The sequence below is a fragment of the Sabethes cyaneus genome, chromosome 3, assembly GCF_943734655.1.
Source record: "Sabethes cyaneus chromosome 3, idSabCyanKW18_F2, whole genome shotgun sequence".
Lineage (NCBI taxonomy): Eukaryota > Metazoa > Arthropoda > Insecta > Diptera > Culicidae > Sabethes > Sabethes cyaneus.
This window is the reverse complement of record NC_071355.1, coordinates 4,152,881-4,173,622: the sequence shown is the minus strand read 5'-3', so window position 1 is coordinate 4,173,622 and position 20,742 is coordinate 4,152,881. Positions and strand designations below refer to the sequence as shown.

Below are 20,742 nucleotides of genomic sequence, written 5' to 3'. Positions count from 1 at the left end.
AAATCATGAAGAATTTCTTCTGATTTGATCTATAAAACGATAAATATGTGGTGACTCACCATGCGGTCTTCTAACTTATTTTTGCCTTCCCACGCCAATGCTTCCCTAACACGGATGACAGAAATATATAGGAGAAGAGCTGTGGATTAAATTCCCTTTGAATCAAAGTTTGATTGTATTTAATTTACGCTCTATAGAATCCGCTCGAAAATCGTTGAGCTTCAGCTGTTGCTACTTCCCCGGAATAAGGCAACGAAGACATCCAAATTCACTAAGCGAGACGCCAATAAACCGAAGAGTCAACGGATCTTCGTTGCATGCCGTCTCGAAGTATATCGCCGCCAGCTACAATTGTGACGTTTCAAAGTTGGACACATTCGTGAAAAAGGTTTTGAAGTTAGTTTTCAACAAGAGAAAGCTGGTCCAAACAAAGAACTGGCGCTTCCGGTTCGTTCGCCTACCAAACTTGCTAACGAGAAGCAAGATTACTAAGTCAATAAAGACCATAGCAAAGGCTTCGAAAACTCCAAAGCCAAAAGAAGTTCTAACGGAGAATGCGGTTCGAGAAAAGCTGCTGCCAAGCAGTAAATTTCTTCGATTTGTATTATTAACAGCTGCTAGAAAACAATCAGTTCTTTTAAGAACTACTGAATAAGTATATGAAGCAGTTGAATTGATTTTGCGAACGGCATCATTTTCGCGTTGTTTGGGTTACAAATAATAATGAGAGTTACGACTTTATCTCCCTGTCCGGATCCGAACGCGGCAAAGGTGGTAAAACTCGGCAGCAGCCGATTATTGTTTAGTGTGGAGTGGAAATTACGCCGACCGTGTTGGATTCGAAACATCGATCTATTATTGTCAATTGCAACGAAAATTGTCCAATCAATAAGTGCGCAATCGCTCATAAAAGTACTATTTTAGCTTAAATCGTTTCGGTCTCTTCGGCGCACTTATTGCTTGGAAGATAAAGAAAAAGTGCGCCGAAGATCGAAACGGTTTAATGCAAAATAGCACTTTATGAGCGATATCGCACTTTGGATGGTACAATTTTACTTGCAATTGACAATAAGCTGCTATAATAGAATATTAAATATGCTAGAAAACCCAAAGTTTGGTCGCGGAAGCAAAGGGTTTAAATTGGTGGGAGTGATGTCCGAAATTTTCAATTATTCGATTACCGATTAATCGGTGAGCCTTGTCTGCACTAATCGATTAATTCAACTATTCGTGCTAGAGAGCTTTCTGACAGCTCAAGCACCCACACTAGCGAACACGAAATACGCGTGAATATACATGATGTTTACCTCATTTTGGGGAACAGCTGATGCTGGAGGAACAAACCGAAAAATAGCGATTACTAGTTGTGTTTCTCCATTTGCCACACTGCAGAGCACATATTTCGGTCAAATTTTTCATCCTGTTCCAAATTCAAGCACATATTTTGAAAATTTGCTGGTATTTAAGCCAGCGGAAGACGAAACTCATTCTGTACCTTGGTGACAAAGGAATGCATCTCTTTTGTTTACTGTTGTTGTTTGCCTCATTTTCAAGCACCAATACACACATAACTGGAAAGGTCTAGTGGTCTTCGATTAGAAATATTCGCATATTTCTTTGCATAATTCGATTAATCGAACAATTATGAACGATTACCGAGCATTATTCGGGGATTATACGTACTGATTGAACTATTCGATTAATTCAACTACTCGTGCTGGCATTATTCGATTAAAAATTATTCGAATATTCCTTGTGTTATTCGATTAGTTGAATTAATCGAACGATTAACGGACATCACTAAGCCCATCTGAAGGACGAAAGTTGACAATGGACACTACGAGTCAGAAATTTGAGAATTAGAGATTAATGAACGGACCTTTTCAGGTCCACCATATAAATTAGCTGAAGAGTTGAAATTATGAATTTCTCACATGGAAGAACACAATTCTTTAATGCGCAACTTGAGCATCTATATATGAAATTCATACAAAAATCACCGGCTTTAGCATTGGGAGACGAATTGCGCTACATTCGTAGTCCTACTTCAAGCCTGCGCCCGTGCCACTAGGCATGGACCCTTATACTTTTGATTTAATTGCTGTTGTGAAGTCGTACCGCTTAAATTTGGCTTATCTGTTGCCTATAATGAGTTGGCATCAGACATCCTGGTGAATTATTGCGTTAGGTGGAGATCACACCGAAACGAAAGTGAAATGAAAAGGACGAGGGCAAAAGGATTTGTGCTCTTTTCGCCTTTCCACGCCTTTTCCCCTTTTTTCTGTTTATCTAATTTGCATACGCCCACACGCGGTGACAGCAGCGTATCCATGCACGTGTTGTGTGCATTATCATGCGCAAGGGAAATTTTAACTCTTTCATTGTATTAGAGCAACGAAGCCACGATTTGAATGCATAGGTGCATAGAAAGCATAAACGTAGGTCCATAGGATGCTTAGAGTAGGTTTATAGATTAAGACAAATATGTGTTTCTCTTTCTATCATACAAATTAAGTTCCTTTTAAATTCATGTTTCAAATCAAATAGAAGTTTATGTATTGGTAGGCAAATAGACCCACATAGTTTTATATCTATCTCTGTTATGTTGATATGAATTGAACTATCCGTTTCATTCTTACTATGACATTTTGATGGAATTTGTAACTTTTGGACATTTGATTAGGATAGAATGTAAGCGATACCCAAAAGAGGGAAATTTTTCTGTAATGTAAATAATTGTGACTATATAAGCTAAGTTTCGATTTAATAAAGTAGTGTTCTAGTTCTAAAGACCTCGCATGTAGATGCTTTTCCTGTTGCTAAGGAATGATATCACATGACCCTTAGACGTCTCCTGTTTTAAGGAACGTTGTAATCCGAACTCACAAACCAAGTGCTAAGGCTATCTTCCTGTTCTTAAGGAAGAAATTCGCGTTCCGTTTCCGTATCTAGGAAACGTAAAAATAAGAGGATCCTTCGCTCTCTTGAATTCGAATAAAACGCCCGCACATTTTGGTGGCTCCAGAGAGGAGCAGGACGTAGAGTGCCTTTGACGCAGGCAAAAGTCCAACGTGTGTAGTCACACGGGTTAGCCATATATCCTAGTAGAAACTGGAAAGGCTACGAATCGAAGTAGATTGCCTACGGTGCTAGCAAATTGCACAGGCAAGTTTATATGGTGTGTTGGCGCCAAAAGATCAACAACAGTGCTCCAGGTGTAATATCACATCTTTGAACTCGGAATACTAGCAGGGAACTAGTTCTAATCATACCGACAAGGGTCGGCAAGGGCCGCTGCATTTTCATACCGACAAGGGTCGGTGTCTGCTGAACCGGCAAGAGCTGGTGCATTTTCATACTGACAAGGGTCGGTGTCTGCTGAACCGGCAAAGCCTGGTGCATTTCCATATCGACAAGGGACGGTGTCTGCTGAACCGGCAAGAAGTGTATCAAAAACGTAAGTTCATTTTTAATTTTGATACTATCATAATGGCGGTATGGTATTTTGTAACCAATAAAATCGGTCACTGTCGTTTGTGCGACAAGGCAGATGACCATGACAATTTGGTAGCCTGTGATGAGTGTGACCGATGGTTTCACTTGAGCTGTGCCAAGCTCACACAGGCTCCCAAAAAGTCAGAAAGGTGGATCTGTACGAAATGTACAGACCAAGAATTATTAGTTAAAAATCTTAGGGCAAAGTTAGAAGAATTGAATGTGGATTCGATGACTAGAAGCAATGAAAATTTTACTAAATTGTTAGCTAGGCAATCATTGATTGATTTGCCATATTATGATGGGTCACACCAGGTATGGCCAAGATTTAAAGTAATTTTTGAGCAAACGACGAAGGAAGCAGGTTTTTCTGATCTAGAAAACCTAAATCGTTTGCAGAAACATTTAAAGGGAGATGCTTTGAAAGCAGTAAGCGCATTATTTTTAGACTCCAATAACGTTAATGAAATTATGTCTCGTCTCGAAAGATTATTTGGAAGAGTCGAGACAATCCACTCAAGTCTTTTGCAAGACATATTCAGATTGAGGAACCCTCGACATGATAATCCTCAATCTGTAATTGATTTCATAACTGCTGTAGGAAACCTGGTTACTAATATGAAATGTATTAACCAGGAAAGTTATTTACATGATCAGAGATTGCTTCGTGATCTCGTTATAGATCAAAATGGATTGAAAACATTGAGGAGCAAAAGGCACTTTCTTCAGATGAAGATCCATTTTTGCCTCCAAGTATCACTGAATTTTATAAATGGCTAAAATCGCAAGAAAAGCTGGCGACCGCTTTCTTGGCGGATAAAACCTTTAAAACTGAAAGGTTAGATCGAGTCAATTATCACGGCTCACAGGGCTCAAAGGAGTCTAAATTTACTTGTGTGGTATGCAAGAAAAACCACAAGACTTCCGACTGTTATAAGTTTAAACAGTTGGGAACAGGGAAAAGATACGAGGTGGCAATAAAAGAGAGACTTTGCTTTTCGTGCTGCAACCCAGGTCATAGGGTCAGCGAATGTAAACAGGCAATGCGTTGCAATGTAAATGGGTATGAAAGAAAGCACCATCCACTTCTACATTCCAATGGAAGAAGAGTGGAAAATACCGAAACCATAAATTGTCATTTGGCGGGAAAAAAGGTGTATTATCAGATAATTCCTGTCACACTTAAGAATGGCAATAAGACCCTTAGAATATATGCGTTCAGGATCTTCTGTCAGTTTGATCCAACAAGATTTAATTAACAAATTAAATATTACTGGTATTAAACGTCCAATGACGCTGGCATGGACAAATGGAAAAACCATACGTGAGCCCGAAAGTTTAGACGTCCAGGTAAATTCATGGTATGGATGGTCGAGGCTACACTTTAAAAGGTATGAGGACGGTAAGCGAACTTACCCTACCGTCACAATCTCAAGATAAGGCGAAATTATTAAATAAATATCATTATCTGAAGGATGTTAAAATAGAAAATTTTATTGAGGCAAAACCTTTAATTCTCTTAGGGTTGCCTCATGCTTTCCTTATGACTAGACTAGAGGGTTTAATGAACCAATTGCTAGAAAGACGAAGTTAGGCTGGACGATTCACGGAATGGTGAATCAGGCCACAAAATCAACTCCTGTTGAACATCTATTTGTCATGGAAGAGGAAAAAGATAAGCCCTTTGATGAAGACCAGTCGATGCGTCAAATCATGGCGGACTATTTTTCAACCGAAGGTTTTGGTGTCAAAGTACCTCAAGAGCAATTGCTTTCGAAATATGATCAACGAGCAGTTGAGGTAATGAAAAATACAACCCAACAGATCGAGCAGGGATATGAAATCGGTTTGTTGTGGAAAGAGGATGAGGTAAACTTTCCTAATAGTTTCCCAGGCGCTTTATCAAGGTTATTATCTCAAGAAAAGAGAATGAAAAATGATTCTAACTTGAGAAAATGGTACAACGATAAAATAGATGAATATGTGGAAAAGGGATACGCTAGGAAGCTCTCTCCAGCTGATTCTGTTAAATTAACCCCAACAACGTTTTATTTACCACATTTTGTAGTGGTAAATGAGAATAAACAGCAACGAAAACATAGGTTGGTCTTTGATGCTGCTGCTAAATCTGAAGGAGTTTCCTTTAATTCGAAACTCTTAACGGGTCCTGATTCAACAGAGTCACTCTTAGGTATTTTAATTAGATTTAGAGAGCATCGATTTGCTATATCTGGGGACATCCAAGAAATGTTCCATAGAATCGCTATCCGTAAGGAGGATCAGGATTCCCAGAGATTTTTGTTTCGAAAACGGAATGATGTGCCGCTTGAGGTGTATGTAATGCAATCAATGATTTTTGGGGCAACATGCTCACCAGCATGTGCTCAGTATGTAAAGAATTTTAATGCGCTAAAATTCAATGATCAATTTCCGGATGCAGCTAAAGCCATCATAAAAAACCATTACGTTGATAATTATTTAGATAGCTTTGATAATTTGGATCAAGCTATAAAAACAATTCGAGACGTAATTGACATTCACGAAAATGGTAACTTTAGAATGAGAGATTTTATTTCAAACTCTAAGGAAATTATAAAGGCAATACCGGAAGATCGAGTATCTGATACGAATAATATTTCATTGGAACATATGGAGGATTCCTATGAAAAAATTCTGGGAATGAATTGGGATTTTAGAAAGGATGTGTTTAAGATTAACATCAAAATACCCGAGACGATTCCAATTAAGCTTACTAAAAGAAATGTATTGTCAATAGCAATGAATATTTATGATCCTTTAGGCCTAATGTCGAATATAACTATTCGATCTCGAATTTTAATGCAAGAAATTTGGAAATCAGGCATAGGATGGGATGATGCAATTTCAGATAGTACGCAACAAAAATGGTTTGAGTGGTTAGAACAGTTAAAATGTTTTAAAGACCGCAGTTTCAATAGGTGCTATTCAATTAGTTCTCAAATATTAAAACGAGATTTACATGTGTTTTGCGATGCCTCAGAAGCTGCCTTTGCTTGTACGATTTATTTAGTAACAACACATAAGAATGGGGTAGATACCTCTTTATTAGCAGCGAAGGCGCGTGTAGCGCCGACAAAAACCTTATCAATCCCAAAGCTTGAGCTGCAAGCTGCAGTTTTGGGGTCGAGATTGGTCAATTCTATTGTCAAGGAACTAAGGCCACCAATCAATCGCATTACGTATTGGTCTGATTCAACTACCGTATTGAGCTGGATACATTCTGAATCCAGAAAGTATAAAATTTTTGTTCAACATAGGGTTGGAGAAATCTTAGAGACATCAACTGAAAAACAATGGCGTTATGCTGACACGCGAAATAACCCCGCAGATGAGGGGACTAGGGAAATCTCAAAAAATTCCATTTGGCTTAAGGGACCATCATTTTTAGAAGAGCCTGAAAATAATTGGCCTACTCGAAAGGGGTACGGTTCGACTGATTTGGAACTTAGACCGATGTATCTTTTCCAAACCCAAGATAATGTTGAGGATATTGATGATAAGTGGATAAACTGGTGTTCTGATTGGACCCGATTAAAAAGGGTAATATGCAATGCCAAAAAAATTACGAAGAAATGGAATAAATCGGACTATAATCCGATTGTAACTGCTCTGGACATGAGAGAGGCAGAATTAATTTTGCTCAAAAAGGCCCAAAAGGATGTTTATAATCAAGAAATTTTTAATCTCAGCAAAAAATTACCTATAGAAAGGGATAGCCACATCCTTAATTTAGCTCCTTTCTTAGATCAAGATGGAATTCTAAGATTTAGAACTCGTTTTGAAAATGCGAATTGCAGTCCATTTAAAGCACGGTATCCTATTATTTTGCCGAGGAAACACCACATAATGAATCATGAATATTTTAATCACCAAAAGGAGAATACTATAATTGCGGAAATAACGCAAAAATATCATATAATACACATTAAAGAAGCCGTAAGGAAATTTAAAAGGAGTTGTCAATTCTGCAAAAATAAAAATGCTCAAGCTAATATTCCAATAATGGCCGCATTGCCACAATGTAGGATGCAGCCATATTTTAAACCATTTACTTTGACTGGTGTTGATTACTTTGGGCCTTATATCATCTCAATAGGAAGACGCACTGAAAAAAGATGGGGTGCGTTATTCACCTGTATGACCACACGTGCTGTCTATTTAGATCTAGCTTATGATCTAAGCGCAGATTCATTCATGGTGTGTCTAAACTCTCTCCAAAGTAGAAGAGGCAGGGTTTCCGAATTATATAGCGATAACGGTACTAATTTCATCGGAGCATCGAACGAGTTAAAAGCCATACAACATCGACTAGCCGGGAAGGGAATCGATTGGCACTTTATCCCCCCAGCTTCCCCCCATTTCGGAGGAGCTTGGGAGAGATTAGTTAAGGAAGTTAAGTCCTTACTCCCAAGTACGACTATGCCTGAGCATGTTTTACGTGGGTTATTAGCTGTCGTCGAAAATCAGATAAATAGTCGACCATTAACAAATATTCCGATAAATTCAGAAGATGACGAGCCACTGACACCAAACCATTTCTTGTTCGGTTGTGTTGGAGACTCGGAAACTTCACTTGATGATGTATCCAAAACCGAAGCTTCCAGACAGCATTGGAAAAGAGTCCAATATCTGGCTAAACAGTTTTGGGACAGATGGGTCAAGGAGTATTTACCCACACTTGGAAAACGTTCCAAGTGGAATTATGATTGTCCTCCGCTTAAGGTAGGCGATATTGTCATGATAATGGATGAGAATCGAAAGGGGAATTGGAAAAAGGGTGTAATACAGGAAGTTCATCCGTCGAAGGACGGACAGGTACGATCGGCGATCGTACAAACGCAAGACGGACAGACAAAAAGACCAGCCTGTAAATTGACAGTGCTGGATGTTGAACCTTCCGTAGAGGAGGAAGTGACAGTTAGCGATGCGAAAACCAAAAATAACTCTTCTACAGAGAGTTCCTTTGTCGGTTTTCATGCGGAAAAAAGTCCAGTATGCTCACCTACGCGTAAATTATCTTCGTCAATAATAAATTCGAAGATTGTCTTTGAGTTGGCAAGAATTAATCAAAGGGAGAAGATCCCTTGGAGAGCTCCAAGTCGTCTGGATTTAAAAAAAACCAGCGCGCATTAAACGTGTATTTCCCAGTAGGAAAGAAATTAGGTTGGGTGAATGGCCTCTAATGGAAAAACAAAGATCGCTAAAACAGCTGACAAACAAAGTCAACGCCTTGTGCGGGATTGTGTTCAAAAACAAAACACAAACCATAAAAGTAATATGCCACTTAAGAAACTGCATCCTGATAGGAAACGTAAGGCAGTAAAACAAGTAAACAAAAACTGGGGTAAACGACCAGAAGTAGATTTAAATAAGGTAAGGGAATTAGTTTCAAACATCCCCGAACCAAAACCAAAAAAGAGGAAAACAATTAGGCCATGTACATGGGCGAATTTGTGCTTCGTGATCTATTGCATTATACTTTGTTTTGGTAATGCATTTTCCTTAGAAAGGCATGGGCTAATTGCCTTTGATTGCGGTAGTCCCGAAGTTAATATGACTAGTTACTCGTTGTTGGAGGTCGCTTCTTGTTTACCTCCATCGAATAATTTAACGACTCAGGAGGTTGATATTCAAGTACTCCAGAGAAACGTTAAAAGTGAAACGAAAGTTTCCCAATGTAAAGTGATCATAAAAGTATAAGGGTCCATGCCTAGTGGCACGGGCGCAGGCTTGAAGTAGGACTACGAATGTAGCGCAATTCGTCTCCCAATGCTAAAGCCGGTGATTTTTGTATGAATTTCATATATAGATGCTCAAGTTGCGCATTAAAGAATTGTGTTCTTCCATGTGAGAAATTCATAATTTCAACTCTTCAGCTAATTTATATGGTGGACCTGAAAAGGTCCGTTCATTAATCTCTAATTCTCAAATTTCTGACTCGTAGTGTCCATTGTCAACTTTCGTCCTTCAGATGGGCTTAGTGATGTCCGTTAATCGTTCGATTAATTCAACTAATCGAATAACACAAGGAATATTCGAATAATTTTTAATCGAATAATGCCAGCACGAGTAGTTGAATTAATCGAATAGTTCAATCAGTACGTATAATCCCCGAATAATGCTCGGTAATCGTTCATAATTGTTCGATTAATCGAATTATGCAAAGAAATATGCGAATATTTCTAATCGAAGACCACTAGACCTTTCCAGTTATGTGTGTATTGGTGCTTGAAAATGAGGCAAACAACAACAGTAAACAAAAGAGATGCATTCCTTTGTCACCAAGGTACAGAATGAGTTTCGTCTTCCGCTGGCTTAAATACCAGCAAATTTTCAAAATATGTGCTTGAATTTGGAACAGGATGAAAAATTTGACCGAAATATGTGCTCTGCAGTGTGGCAAATGGAGAAACACAACTAGTAATCGCTATTTTTCGGTTTGTTCCTCCAGCATCAGCTGTTCCCCAAAATGAGGTAAACATCATGTATATTCACGCGTATTTCGTGTTCGCTAGTGTGGGTGCTTGAGCTGTCAGAAAGCTCTCTAGCACGAATAGTTGAATTAATCGATTAGTGCAGACAAGGCTCACCGATTAATCGGTAATCGAATAATTGAAAATTTCGGACATCACTCCCACCAATTTAAACCCTTTGCTTCCGCGACCAAACTTTGGGTTTTCTAGCATATTTAATATTCTATTATAGCAGCTTATTGTCAATTGCAAGTAAAATTGTACCATCCAAAGTGCGATATCGCTCATAAAGTGCTATTTTGCATTAAACCGTTTCGATCTTCGGCGCACTTTTTCTTTATCTTCCAAGCAATAAGTGCGCCGAAGAGACCGAAACGATTTAAGCTAAAATAGTACTTTTATGAGCGATTGCGCACTTATTGATTGGACAATTTTCGTTGCAATTGACAATAATAGATCGATGTTTCGAATCCAACACGGTCGGCGTAATTTCCACTCCACACTAAACAATAATCGGCTGCTGCCGAGTTTTACCACCTTTGCCGCGTTCGGATCCGGACAGGGAGATAAAGTCGTAACTCTCATTATTATTTGTAACCCAAACAACGCGAAAATGATGCCGTTCGCAAAATCAATTCAACTGCTTCATATACTTATTCAGTAGTTCTTAAAAGAACTGATTGTTTTCTAGCAGCTGTTAATAATACAAATCGAAGAAATTTACTGCTTGGCAGCAGCTTTTCTCGAACCGCATTCTCCGTTAGAACTTCTTTTGGCTTTGGAGTTTTCGAAGCCTTTGCTATGGTCTTTATTGACTTAGTAATCTTGCTTCTCGTTAGCAAGTTTGGTAGGCGAACGAACCGGAAGCGCCAGTTCTTTGTTTGGACCAGCTTTCTCTTGTTGAAAACTAACTTCAAAACCTTTTTCACGAATGTGTCCAACTTTGAAACGTCACAATTGTAGCTGGCGGCGATATACTTCGAGACGGCATGCAACGAAGATCCGTTGACTCTTCGGTTTATTGGCGTCTCGCTTAGTGAATTTGGATGTCTTCGTTGCCTTATTCCGGGGAAGTAGCAACAGCTGAAGCTCAACGATTTTCGAGCGGATTCTATAGAGCGTAAATTAAATACAATCAAACTTTGATTCAAAGGGAATTTAATCCACAGCTCTTCTCCTATATATTTCTGTCATCCGTGTTAGGGAAGCATTGGCGTGGGAAGGCAAAAATAAGTTAGAAGACCGCATGGTGAGTCACCACATATTTATCGTTTTATAGATCAAATCAGAAGAAATTCTTCATGATTTAAAGAATCAGCGACATTTGGAAATTTAAGTAAAGAAATTTAGTATGCAGAAAATTTTCATCTCTTCATAAACAAATTCGTTCGTCCTAAAAAGGACGTGTTGTGGTAAATTATGTGGTTGAAAATCCGGCCAGCAGAATGGCTTGAATGTTTGAAACAACACCTCCCAGGGCAATGGTGACAATGGTTACCGGACAGAGCATTTTCCATTGATTCAAGCTCTTCCGCTCCCGCAACCAAATATTCTAATATAGCTGATAATAGATCGATGCTCCGGTACCAACACGTTCAGCGCACTCTACACCAAACAATGATCCGCTACTGCTGCTGCCGCTGCGCTGCGTTTTACCAGTTTGCCGAGTCCAGAGAGGGAAATCGCAACTCTCTGCTGTCTGTTCTGCTTCTGCACCGTACCAATGCCAATGCAAAAATGATGCCGTTAGCCGACTTACTTCTGATTATATACCAGAGCAAATGGCAGCAAGTTGTAACAAAGGCGGATCAACGTAGGGCAGAGAATCATAGACACGAAAGAAAGGCGGTACAATGAAACCGTACTCCGTACATTGTTTGAACACAGGGATGGCACGGCAACGAGCATGGCAGACGTGCACTCACAGTTGTGTTTGTCTTAATACAGTTTAAACATGTAATTTCCGACGGGCTCATACTTCGAACGCTCATACTAAACTGCCAACATCACTTTAAAATGTGAGAAAAATCAATTTAACTGCTTCGTATACTTTTTATTCAGTAGTTCTTAAAAGAACTGATTGTTTTCTACCAGATATTAGTAATGCAAATCAAGGAAATTTACATCTAGGCAACAGTTTTTTTCGGGCACCTTCTCCGCTGGAACGATTTCCTTTGACTGGGGCTTTCGGTGCCTTTGCTACGGTTTTCATTGGCTTAGTAGATTTTTGTTCGGGGCACCCGCATATTTACTCCAGTAGTACAGCTTTAATCGGAGCCGCCTTTGCAGCAGTTAGCACACATATTGTTTTCGTCCGTTTTATCAACCTTGAACAAATCGGAAGCGCCTGTTCTTTTTGTTTGGACCAGCTTTTCGACAGCTAATTTCAAAACCTTTTTCACAAATGTGTCCAACCTTGGAACGTCACAATTGTGGCTAGCGGCGATTTACTTCTAACGGCTTGCAGCGAGGATCCATTGATTTTACTGGGTATTGATAGCAGTAAAAACCATATCGTTCGCTGGCGGGCGAGTCGGTGGCTTCTTCGGATTGTTGGCGTCTTGCTTGGTGAATTTGAATGTCTTCGATGCCTTATTCCGAGCAAGCAACACCCACTGAAGCTCAACAATTTTCGAGCGGATTCTATAGAGCGTAATTTAAATACAATCAAAACCCATAGCTCATCTCGTATATATTTCTGTCATCTGTGCTAGGGAAGCATTGGCGTGGGAAGGCAAGAACATGAAAATAATGAAATAATGAATATAGTCTAATATTTTCTCAATTATTAAACGTCTGTTTGGGAAACATGGAATCTATTGTATTGTTATGGAATTTTTGAAAAATTTCCAATCGATTGATACCAATATCTCTAGAATCTGTTGACGGATGACTGAGTTATAGGCGTACAAACCATAACCACTTTTCGTTACATGTTCCCTTTTCGTTTTTCTAAAGTGCACCCCAATATAGAAATCAAAGAAGTAGTCCTACTTCAAAAACTTGTTAAGAATTTCATGTCTAGTCTTTAAACAAACACTGAAAATTGGTGCCTCATGTCACATGAAAAATTCCATCACGTTTTTATACAAGACCATACAAGAATATATTTTTATAGTACAGTAATACAGGTATACCTCCATAGTACGTACCCTCGTTAGTACGTACCCTCTATAATACGTACCTTCCATAATACGTACATTTTGCCTCGATAGTACGTACATTTTCCAGCAATGATTTTTTTTATTTTCTATATAAAGCAGAAACTTTTTTATGAATATTTATGAGTCAATACAAGCAAATACGTATTCAATAATTCTAAATATTTGATTAATATCAGTTATTTATGTAATGTAAAAACCATTATTTTAAAATAAAAACAGTTCCTAAACAGTAAATTAATCAAATATACTTTCTAAATAACAGTTATTTTTTAGCATTCTGATTTTGCAGATTTTTGCTCAGGGAATTAACCTTTTCTGTGATTCACAATCTTTTTAACTGCGATGGGGGAATAGCAGGCAATGTTATATTCGTTGGTTTGCAGATACTGGTGTTCGGCAAATACGTGTAATATGATTACTACCCATAAAAGCGTAACTGTCCCATATGGACAAAAGTGAAGTGTGAAAAAATGAGAGCAACTGACTAATTTATAAATATATGTTGTGCGTCATTATACGAGAATTATTTTACTTTCTTTGGAGGAAAAATCACGTTGCGCTAGTAATTAAACTATCCATATTAACTTTGTTGTAAAGTTAAACACAAATGCACATTTTTTATTTAAAATTTGGAAGATTGGCCAGTTAAGCTTTTATTTACAAGCGCATGTTGCTAAATAAAAGCACGTCTGTCCCATAAAGCATAGCCTTGGGCTTAAACATCTTTCTAAGATTTGACCCTTCTTTATCGACAGACTTCGCAGCCGGCTGTTAGAGTACAGAACAGTTACGGGGCTAGTGCAACAATCCTACTGACTCTATCTAGCAGCACCGCCTAGCCGAGATTCGAACATTTCAGCTTTTATTGACAACTATGTACCAAACCTTTACCTAGATTTATTCGATTAAAATATGTAAATTTTCAATTTGAGAAAGAATTTTTCAAAGAACTAAATGTTTTTGAATTCCTTTTGCTTTACTTTTCAAATATTTTTTGACATTTGTAGTGTTTTTTCTAAAATAATTTTACCAAGATAATTATTTATTTTATAATTAGCTTAGGTTAGGTAGACTGCCCGTAGTTGCACTACCAATTGAATGGTGCTTGGGAGTAGCATGACATACTCGTTGTGCAACTTCTACTGATTCAATACTTTGAAAATTGACCAATAATGCCGCCGGTCACGACCAAAAGGCTGTACTACATGGGAAAAGGAAGGAATATTAGTCCGATACGTGTTGTTGCTAGAGACCGCAGGTACCACTGCATCTCACCAAGTATTATGGGATAGGATTTATGTTAGTAGAGGAAGGTACAGATCAGGGTTCATCTTGGTAGATGATATGATCCAACGAAACAACGTGTCAGCGATTACATTTCATCTCAACTTTTCGCGATCACCATTGCAAATAAATAGTCGTTTAGAAAGCGTTTGCGACGTATTTGGGCCTGAATTCGTTTCGATGATTTGAAAATTATGCCTTGCACATTTATTTCCGTAAGCGAAACATAAACTAGTCCCGCGCGAATCCACTGTGTGGGCGAATATTATTGCATCCGTCTTGTTAGATGAGGATGAGATTTCTCGCAAAATTAAGATAGCGACATCGAGGTCGTCATCAAAATCACGCGTTCTAATTTGTTTACAAAACGTTACATATAAATTTGCTGCTCTGCGACCTCGGCCCTTCACCTGAGTCAAATATTATTGTAAACTACAATGCAAACTACTATTCCAAAGTTCAAACTACTGGCTCGAATTTAAAACTGGGTAATTGTCACGGCTCCGTAAAAAATTTTTTGCCAAAGTTTTGCAACGAACGAGACACGAAAGCAAGCGATGCTGATCCCTTGCAATAAAATATTCCGAACTTGAACACCTCAAACACTATCACAATACCTGACAGCAAAAACCAGGAACAGTGAAACCAATTAACCATTTCTTGAAGCAATTGGTCCCTAAGTTGATAAGCATTTCCTTTTACCAACGCAACTATGTAGGCATATGCGCCCTACACGCTCCCAAAATAATTATTTATTTTATAATATATTAAAATTTGGAAATTTTAGACAATATTTAGCATAATAAAAATAATACTTTACCTTAAAAATTGTGATTCGATATTACGTACGTTTCGATAGTACGCACGCTAAACGATACGCGGGCGTACGTACTATCGAGGTATACCTGTACCTCGATACAAAGTAACCTCGATTCAAAGTAACATCGATATAACGTAATTGTTTAAAATTAATAAAAACAACAGTGTTAACTTTCATTATGGTATGACCTCGCATTGCTACTGTGCGAAAATTATTTCTATTTCTTAAACGTTGTAAATTATGAGACAATTTCGTTATTTAGATTTACAAATATCAATTAACAAAATCTTTACAAACTCTTCGCTTTTTCTCATTTCTTAACGAATCTTCCAAACTATAAGACCAACTATCGTGAAATTTGAAAGTTAGCGGTTTTCTAAGGGTTCCCTGTCATTTGCAATCTATTTCTTTCGAATAGGAATAAATTTCGTTTTTACTTCGATATAACGTAACGAGAATATAATATAATATAATCGATTGAAGAGAAGAGGTAGATGCGTTCTTTTTTTCAACGGTTTACTTTCAGGACATCAACTTTGATTAAAGTTAATGTTCGAATGATTAGATCGATCGAAGAGTAAGCATAATTGGAAGGATGGTTTTACACTCTGACAAACTTGTTTACTTTCAGGACATCGAATTCGTCTAGGTTCTATGTTTAAATAATAACATCGATCAAAGTGTGTGGGTAATTTCGAATTTTTACAAAAGTTGTTTACCTTCAGGACTTCAATTTTGTCCAGCTTAGCTGGTAATGAATAATTCTTGTCCTACTGGAAGGCAAGGGTTCGGTTACATTTTTTCTAGAATCGAAGTAAACGAAGCCGCAGGTGTATAAAATTGTCGTCCCGGGCCTGGGAAGCAAAAGAGTGCTTCTATGTGATTGGCTGATTTTGACAATACCTACTATTTATACTTTTTTTAATAGTAATTTGACAAATTATTTTTATATTGACGTAGGACTACGTGTTACGGCAAGTTTTGAGATAGGGTGTCATTCCAAAAAATCGAAAAATGCGAGCGTCACGAAAAATGAAAGGTTTTGAGCGCTAATAGCTCAGCGATTTTCCGATCGATTTTCAATATTCTTACACCAATCGATTGGCAAATCTTCTAAGAATTGACCCAAATGAAGAAAAGTATGAATTCTTGATGTTGAACTATTGAAAAATTGAAAATAATGAACCTATGTTTTACCAGAATTCTCGCTTCGTGATTGGTTGGAAGATTCTTTGCGATGATCTAAACCTATACCAATTTGATATCTGTGCTTGAGAAGTAAGCCAAAACAAGTGACAAAGTATCCTCATTTCAACAAGATTTCTTAACACCGTGGTTAAACCTAGACCATTTTGATGTCATTGCTTGGGAAGTACGCCAGAAAGAGTGACAAACCCCCCTCGTGCCAACAGATTTCTTACGAACGCGATTAAACCTAGTCCAATTTGATGTCTGTGTTAGGGAAGTGCCAGAACAAATGATACAAGTTCGTTGTCCGAAAAGATCGCAAATTATTTACTACGAGACGATTAAACCTCGGCGAATTTGATATCTGTGTTGGAAAAATGTACTACAGCTGTAGTGTTCGGTTATAATACGACTCTGTATGAATACGCATGCTTGCCGTTTCATTACAAGTGTAGTGAAAAGATGTGCTGTTGATAAAATAGGATTGAATAGGTAAAATCCCTTCAACGTGGGGAACCATGGGTAATAAAAACAATCTTTAATTTCAGTAAGGTAGCAGGAAAGCAATAGTTTGTGTTCTTGATTTTGTTAAATTGTTTTCAAATGCACAATCTTTTGAGAATTGAACGTATGCAATGTTACTACTTTGATAAATGTTACATACAACGTATGTAGCATGTATATATGTTGCATATAGCATGTATACATGAAGAATCTAATGATTATTTGAATGATTGAATACATGCTACTATCACTACAAAGAGACTTACGTAGTCCTGCGTCACCTATATATGCGGTCGTGTCTTGTACACAACCCCTCTGATTTTTTGCTATATTTATCAATTTTTAGAAAAAATACTGATCGATTGATACAAATATCTCGAAAATCCATTGAAAAATGGCTGAGTTATGCGCGCAAACCATAACCACTTTTCGTTACATGCACATTTCTCGAATTTCTAAAGTGCACCCCAATATAGAATAGAAAACAAAAACGTAGTTCTACGTTAAAAATCTTTCTTCTTAGAACCAATCATCAACTTTGTAAGATCTGATCTACGCCCTTGCCGACGGCTTGCTGCACGCTGTCGTACCCGTCCGCTTTCAGTAGCTCCTCAAGCTCCTGTTTGACTCGTATCACAATCGGTGGTCCATGGTAAATAAACGCCGTATATAGTTGAACCGCGCTGGCACCGGCCAGAATTTTATTGTACGCATCGCGACCGCTGAAAATCCCTCCAACGCCGATGATGGGAATCTTTCCCTCGGTCCATTTGTACACCTTGGCCACCAGTTGGGTAGATCTTTGGAACAATGGCTGCCCACTCAAGCCGCCCAGCTGGCCGGCATTGATGCTCTTCAGACTAGATGGCCTTTCGATGGTTGTATTCGATACGATTAGTCCGTCGACGGCACATGCTTTGCTGCATACAACTGTGACTATCTCCTGGATGTCTTCATCGGACAAGTCCGGTGCCAGTTTCACCATAATAGGTCTTTGTTCTGCCAGCGGCAGGGAACTCCGTACCTTCAGGACTTCACTCAACAATACGAAAAGCGTACTTTTGTTTTGCATAGTCCTCAAACCGGGCGTATTCGGGCTACTTATATTGATAACGAGATAATCAGCTAAGCCACTAAATCGTTTCACTCCTTTCACGTAATCGCGGATCGCATCCTTTGAAAGTTTATTCTTTCCTAAATTAATTCCTAAAGCAACATCTTCGCCACACTTTTGACGAGCTTCTTTCAGCCGCTCGTAAACTACTTTGTGGCCCTCACTATTAAATCCGTATCTGAAAAAAAAATTTGGTAATATGAAACAATGTTACCATTATAACAGAACACGTTCAGTTCACACACATACCTATTGACAATCGCCTTATCCTCATTCAACCGAAACACTCGCGGTCCCGGGTTTCCCGGCTGCGGCTGGGGCGTAACCGATCCGACCTCCACAAAGCCGAACCCAAGCAGATGCAGTCCACAGACCGCTTCGCCGTGTTTGTCAAAACCGGCAGCGATACCGACCGGATTGCGCAGAACCATATTCATCAGCTGGGTGCGCAGAACGCCGGGATCTTGATATCCGGGTCGAATCAATCCCAGCTTCAGGCCGAACACCGCCAGATGATGAGCAGTTTCCGGCGGAGCGAGCCGAACGATCGGCATGAAAATGTTTTCGTAGAACCTTTCATTTCCCTTGTACAGGCAGGTGATGCTAAAGGTTGCTGCTCCGAGCGCTGTTACCTTCAATAGAGAGCGAACTGGATTCATGATTGAGCAGTGTGATTGAGCTGGCTGTGGAGAATAATCAAAAGGATCGTTCGGATGAGAAGCTTTACTGCTGGTCTGATTTTGCACTAGTTTATTTTTTCGTAAAGCTGATCTATTTATACGTAGTTAGGTAAATTCAATTATTCTAAATCCTTATGGCTAATTGGAGTGAAAGTGATAACTTTGGTTTTTCCTATCTTTCGATACAAATTCAAATCATTTGATCCAGGTGTGGTGAAAGAGATAGAGAAGTGGGAAATTATTTACCGACTGATTCCCTGAACTGTACCTGGTTGGTTGGTATTTCCATTTTCGTGCATTCATTGTTAAAGGGCGTAGACAATTTTACCTAATGAATAATACGAAATTATTTACTCTGCCTGTTCCTTCCGCTAGTCAAAACAAAGGTTACTTTCTCCCGGCTTATCTTTGACGCTACCTGGGGCGGGGGTAAAGTGTGTTCGGACCGTTCGGACCCTGCCTGATAAACATGGTAAGTGCATATACACGTGGTACACTGTAACTACCTATGCAGCCTAATCACCAAAGGGGTCTTGCTCAGATACCTGGTTTTGGATTATGGTTTGTTTTGTTGATCCTTTCTTCTAATCTTTCTACAATTCGTACACGCAGGTATTGAAAATACACGATTTATGAACCTACTTTTCAAAACCTTCTTTAGTTACAGAAAATAAAATGAATTTGGGATTTGATTAAATAATCTAATAAACGTTTAATTAGATGCGTCCGTTACAACAGGCTTTGTCTTAGGACGGCAAGTCACTTAAGTAAGTAAGTATTTCAATTAAACTTTTTATACGACTCACGAATGTTCAATTGCTGGGGCCCCACGATTCATGAAATCATTTAAGTAGAGCTTTTGGGGTCCAAGCTCCGAAAATATTACCAGCTTCAATTCTAAGTATTTAAAAGTAGAGTTAGTATTTCATCCGCAGTTATTTGAGTACTTATAAATATTGAACTGTCAGCTTAAGCTCCATACTTATGTCGAATTTGTTTATTCAATCCGGGTTGACACTCAGGAAAATTTTCTGTACATCATGGAAATAATCCGCAAACTTTTCCCCTCTTGCTTGTTTGCGATTGCTTGCTTGGGTTTCTAGTTGAAAGTCTAGGTCTGGCGGAAGAAATTCGCGCTTCAGCTGCTTTTTCGGCCAATTTACGTCCATTGTCCTTACCGTCATATTTCAATCGCCATTCTGAGATAGGAATTCGTTTCATCGGTTCTTTATTTCGTTTCGATTTTCGATGTTTTCTGTTCTTATTCCTTCGATTTTGGGACTATTTGGAATTGGATGAGCTATCAGACATCGTCGTTGATGACGACTCAGAGCTATCGCTCGATTCAGTCGAAGAATTTTCGGTCGACGTGTACGGATTCGACATAACGGTTTTTTGGGGTTTTTCCTTATTATAGTTCTTATTTTTCCGTTTCCTTTTCCTGAAACTATCTGAGCTATCGGAGCTACTGATTGGCTCTGTCGATAATTTGGCATCTGATTCGGAAACATCTGTAGTTGATGTACCTTCAATTTCCTTCCATTTCAATTTCTTCCTCTTTTCCTGTTTCTCACTTTTCTCCTCTGTTACGCTGAGTACTTCTTCTCGGTTTTCGAAGGAAATCGCGGGGGCGCTATTTTGCTCAGTTTGCAGTTTCATTTTTTCATTCATTTCCAATAGTAGTTTTTCTAATTTTCTTTTTCTTTTAATATTTTCCTCCATTTCCAATTTTCTATGTTTCTCCGCCTGAATCTCTTTTTCTTTTCTCGCCCTTTCTTGATCGGATGTTTGTAAAACAAAATCCTTAAAGGCCTTTATCAATGGTCCAATATTTTCAATTTTCCCTTGTTCAAATTCTGTTAACTTATCTAATATATTTTCAGATCGTTTCATTGTACATTCTAATTCATATTCTTTGGACTGGGCTGATTTCTGTCCCCCAACAGCACCCTCTAAAGACCCGTCATCGTCCTCTAGTGCA

General features: G+C 38.6%; 3 protein-coding genes across 3 annotated transcripts; 1 reads left to right on the top strand and 2 right to left on the bottom strand.

The window, feature by feature from the left end:
• The first annotated feature begins 5,106 nt into the window (after positions 1-5,106).
• On the top strand, positions 5,107-8,667 carry LOC128744165 (uncharacterized). The gene has a single exon (XM_053840976.1). It carries the CDS (start codon positions 5,107-5,109, stop codon positions 8,665-8,667), a length of 3,561 nt encoding a protein of 1,186 aa, XP_053696951.1.
• Positions 8,668-17,499: 8,832 nt separating this feature from the next.
• LOC128744161 (dihydroorotate dehydrogenase (quinone), mitochondrial-like) lies at positions 17,500-19,064 on the bottom strand. Its single transcript, XM_053840968.1, has 3 exons — positions 19,030-19,064; positions 18,331-18,852; positions 17,500-18,259 (listed from the first exon to the last, which is right to left on the bottom strand). Exons 1-3 carry the CDS (start codon positions 19,062-19,064, stop codon positions 17,500-17,502), a joined length of 1,317 nt encoding a protein of 438 aa, XP_053696943.1.
• Positions 19,065-20,042: 978 nt separating this feature from the next.
• Positions 20,043-20,432, bottom strand: LOC128744159 (dentin sialophosphoprotein-like). The gene has a single exon (XM_053840966.1). It carries the CDS (start codon positions 20,430-20,432, stop codon positions 20,043-20,045), a length of 390 nt encoding a protein of 129 aa, XP_053696941.1.
• Between the last annotated feature and the right edge of the window lie 310 nt (positions 20,433-20,742).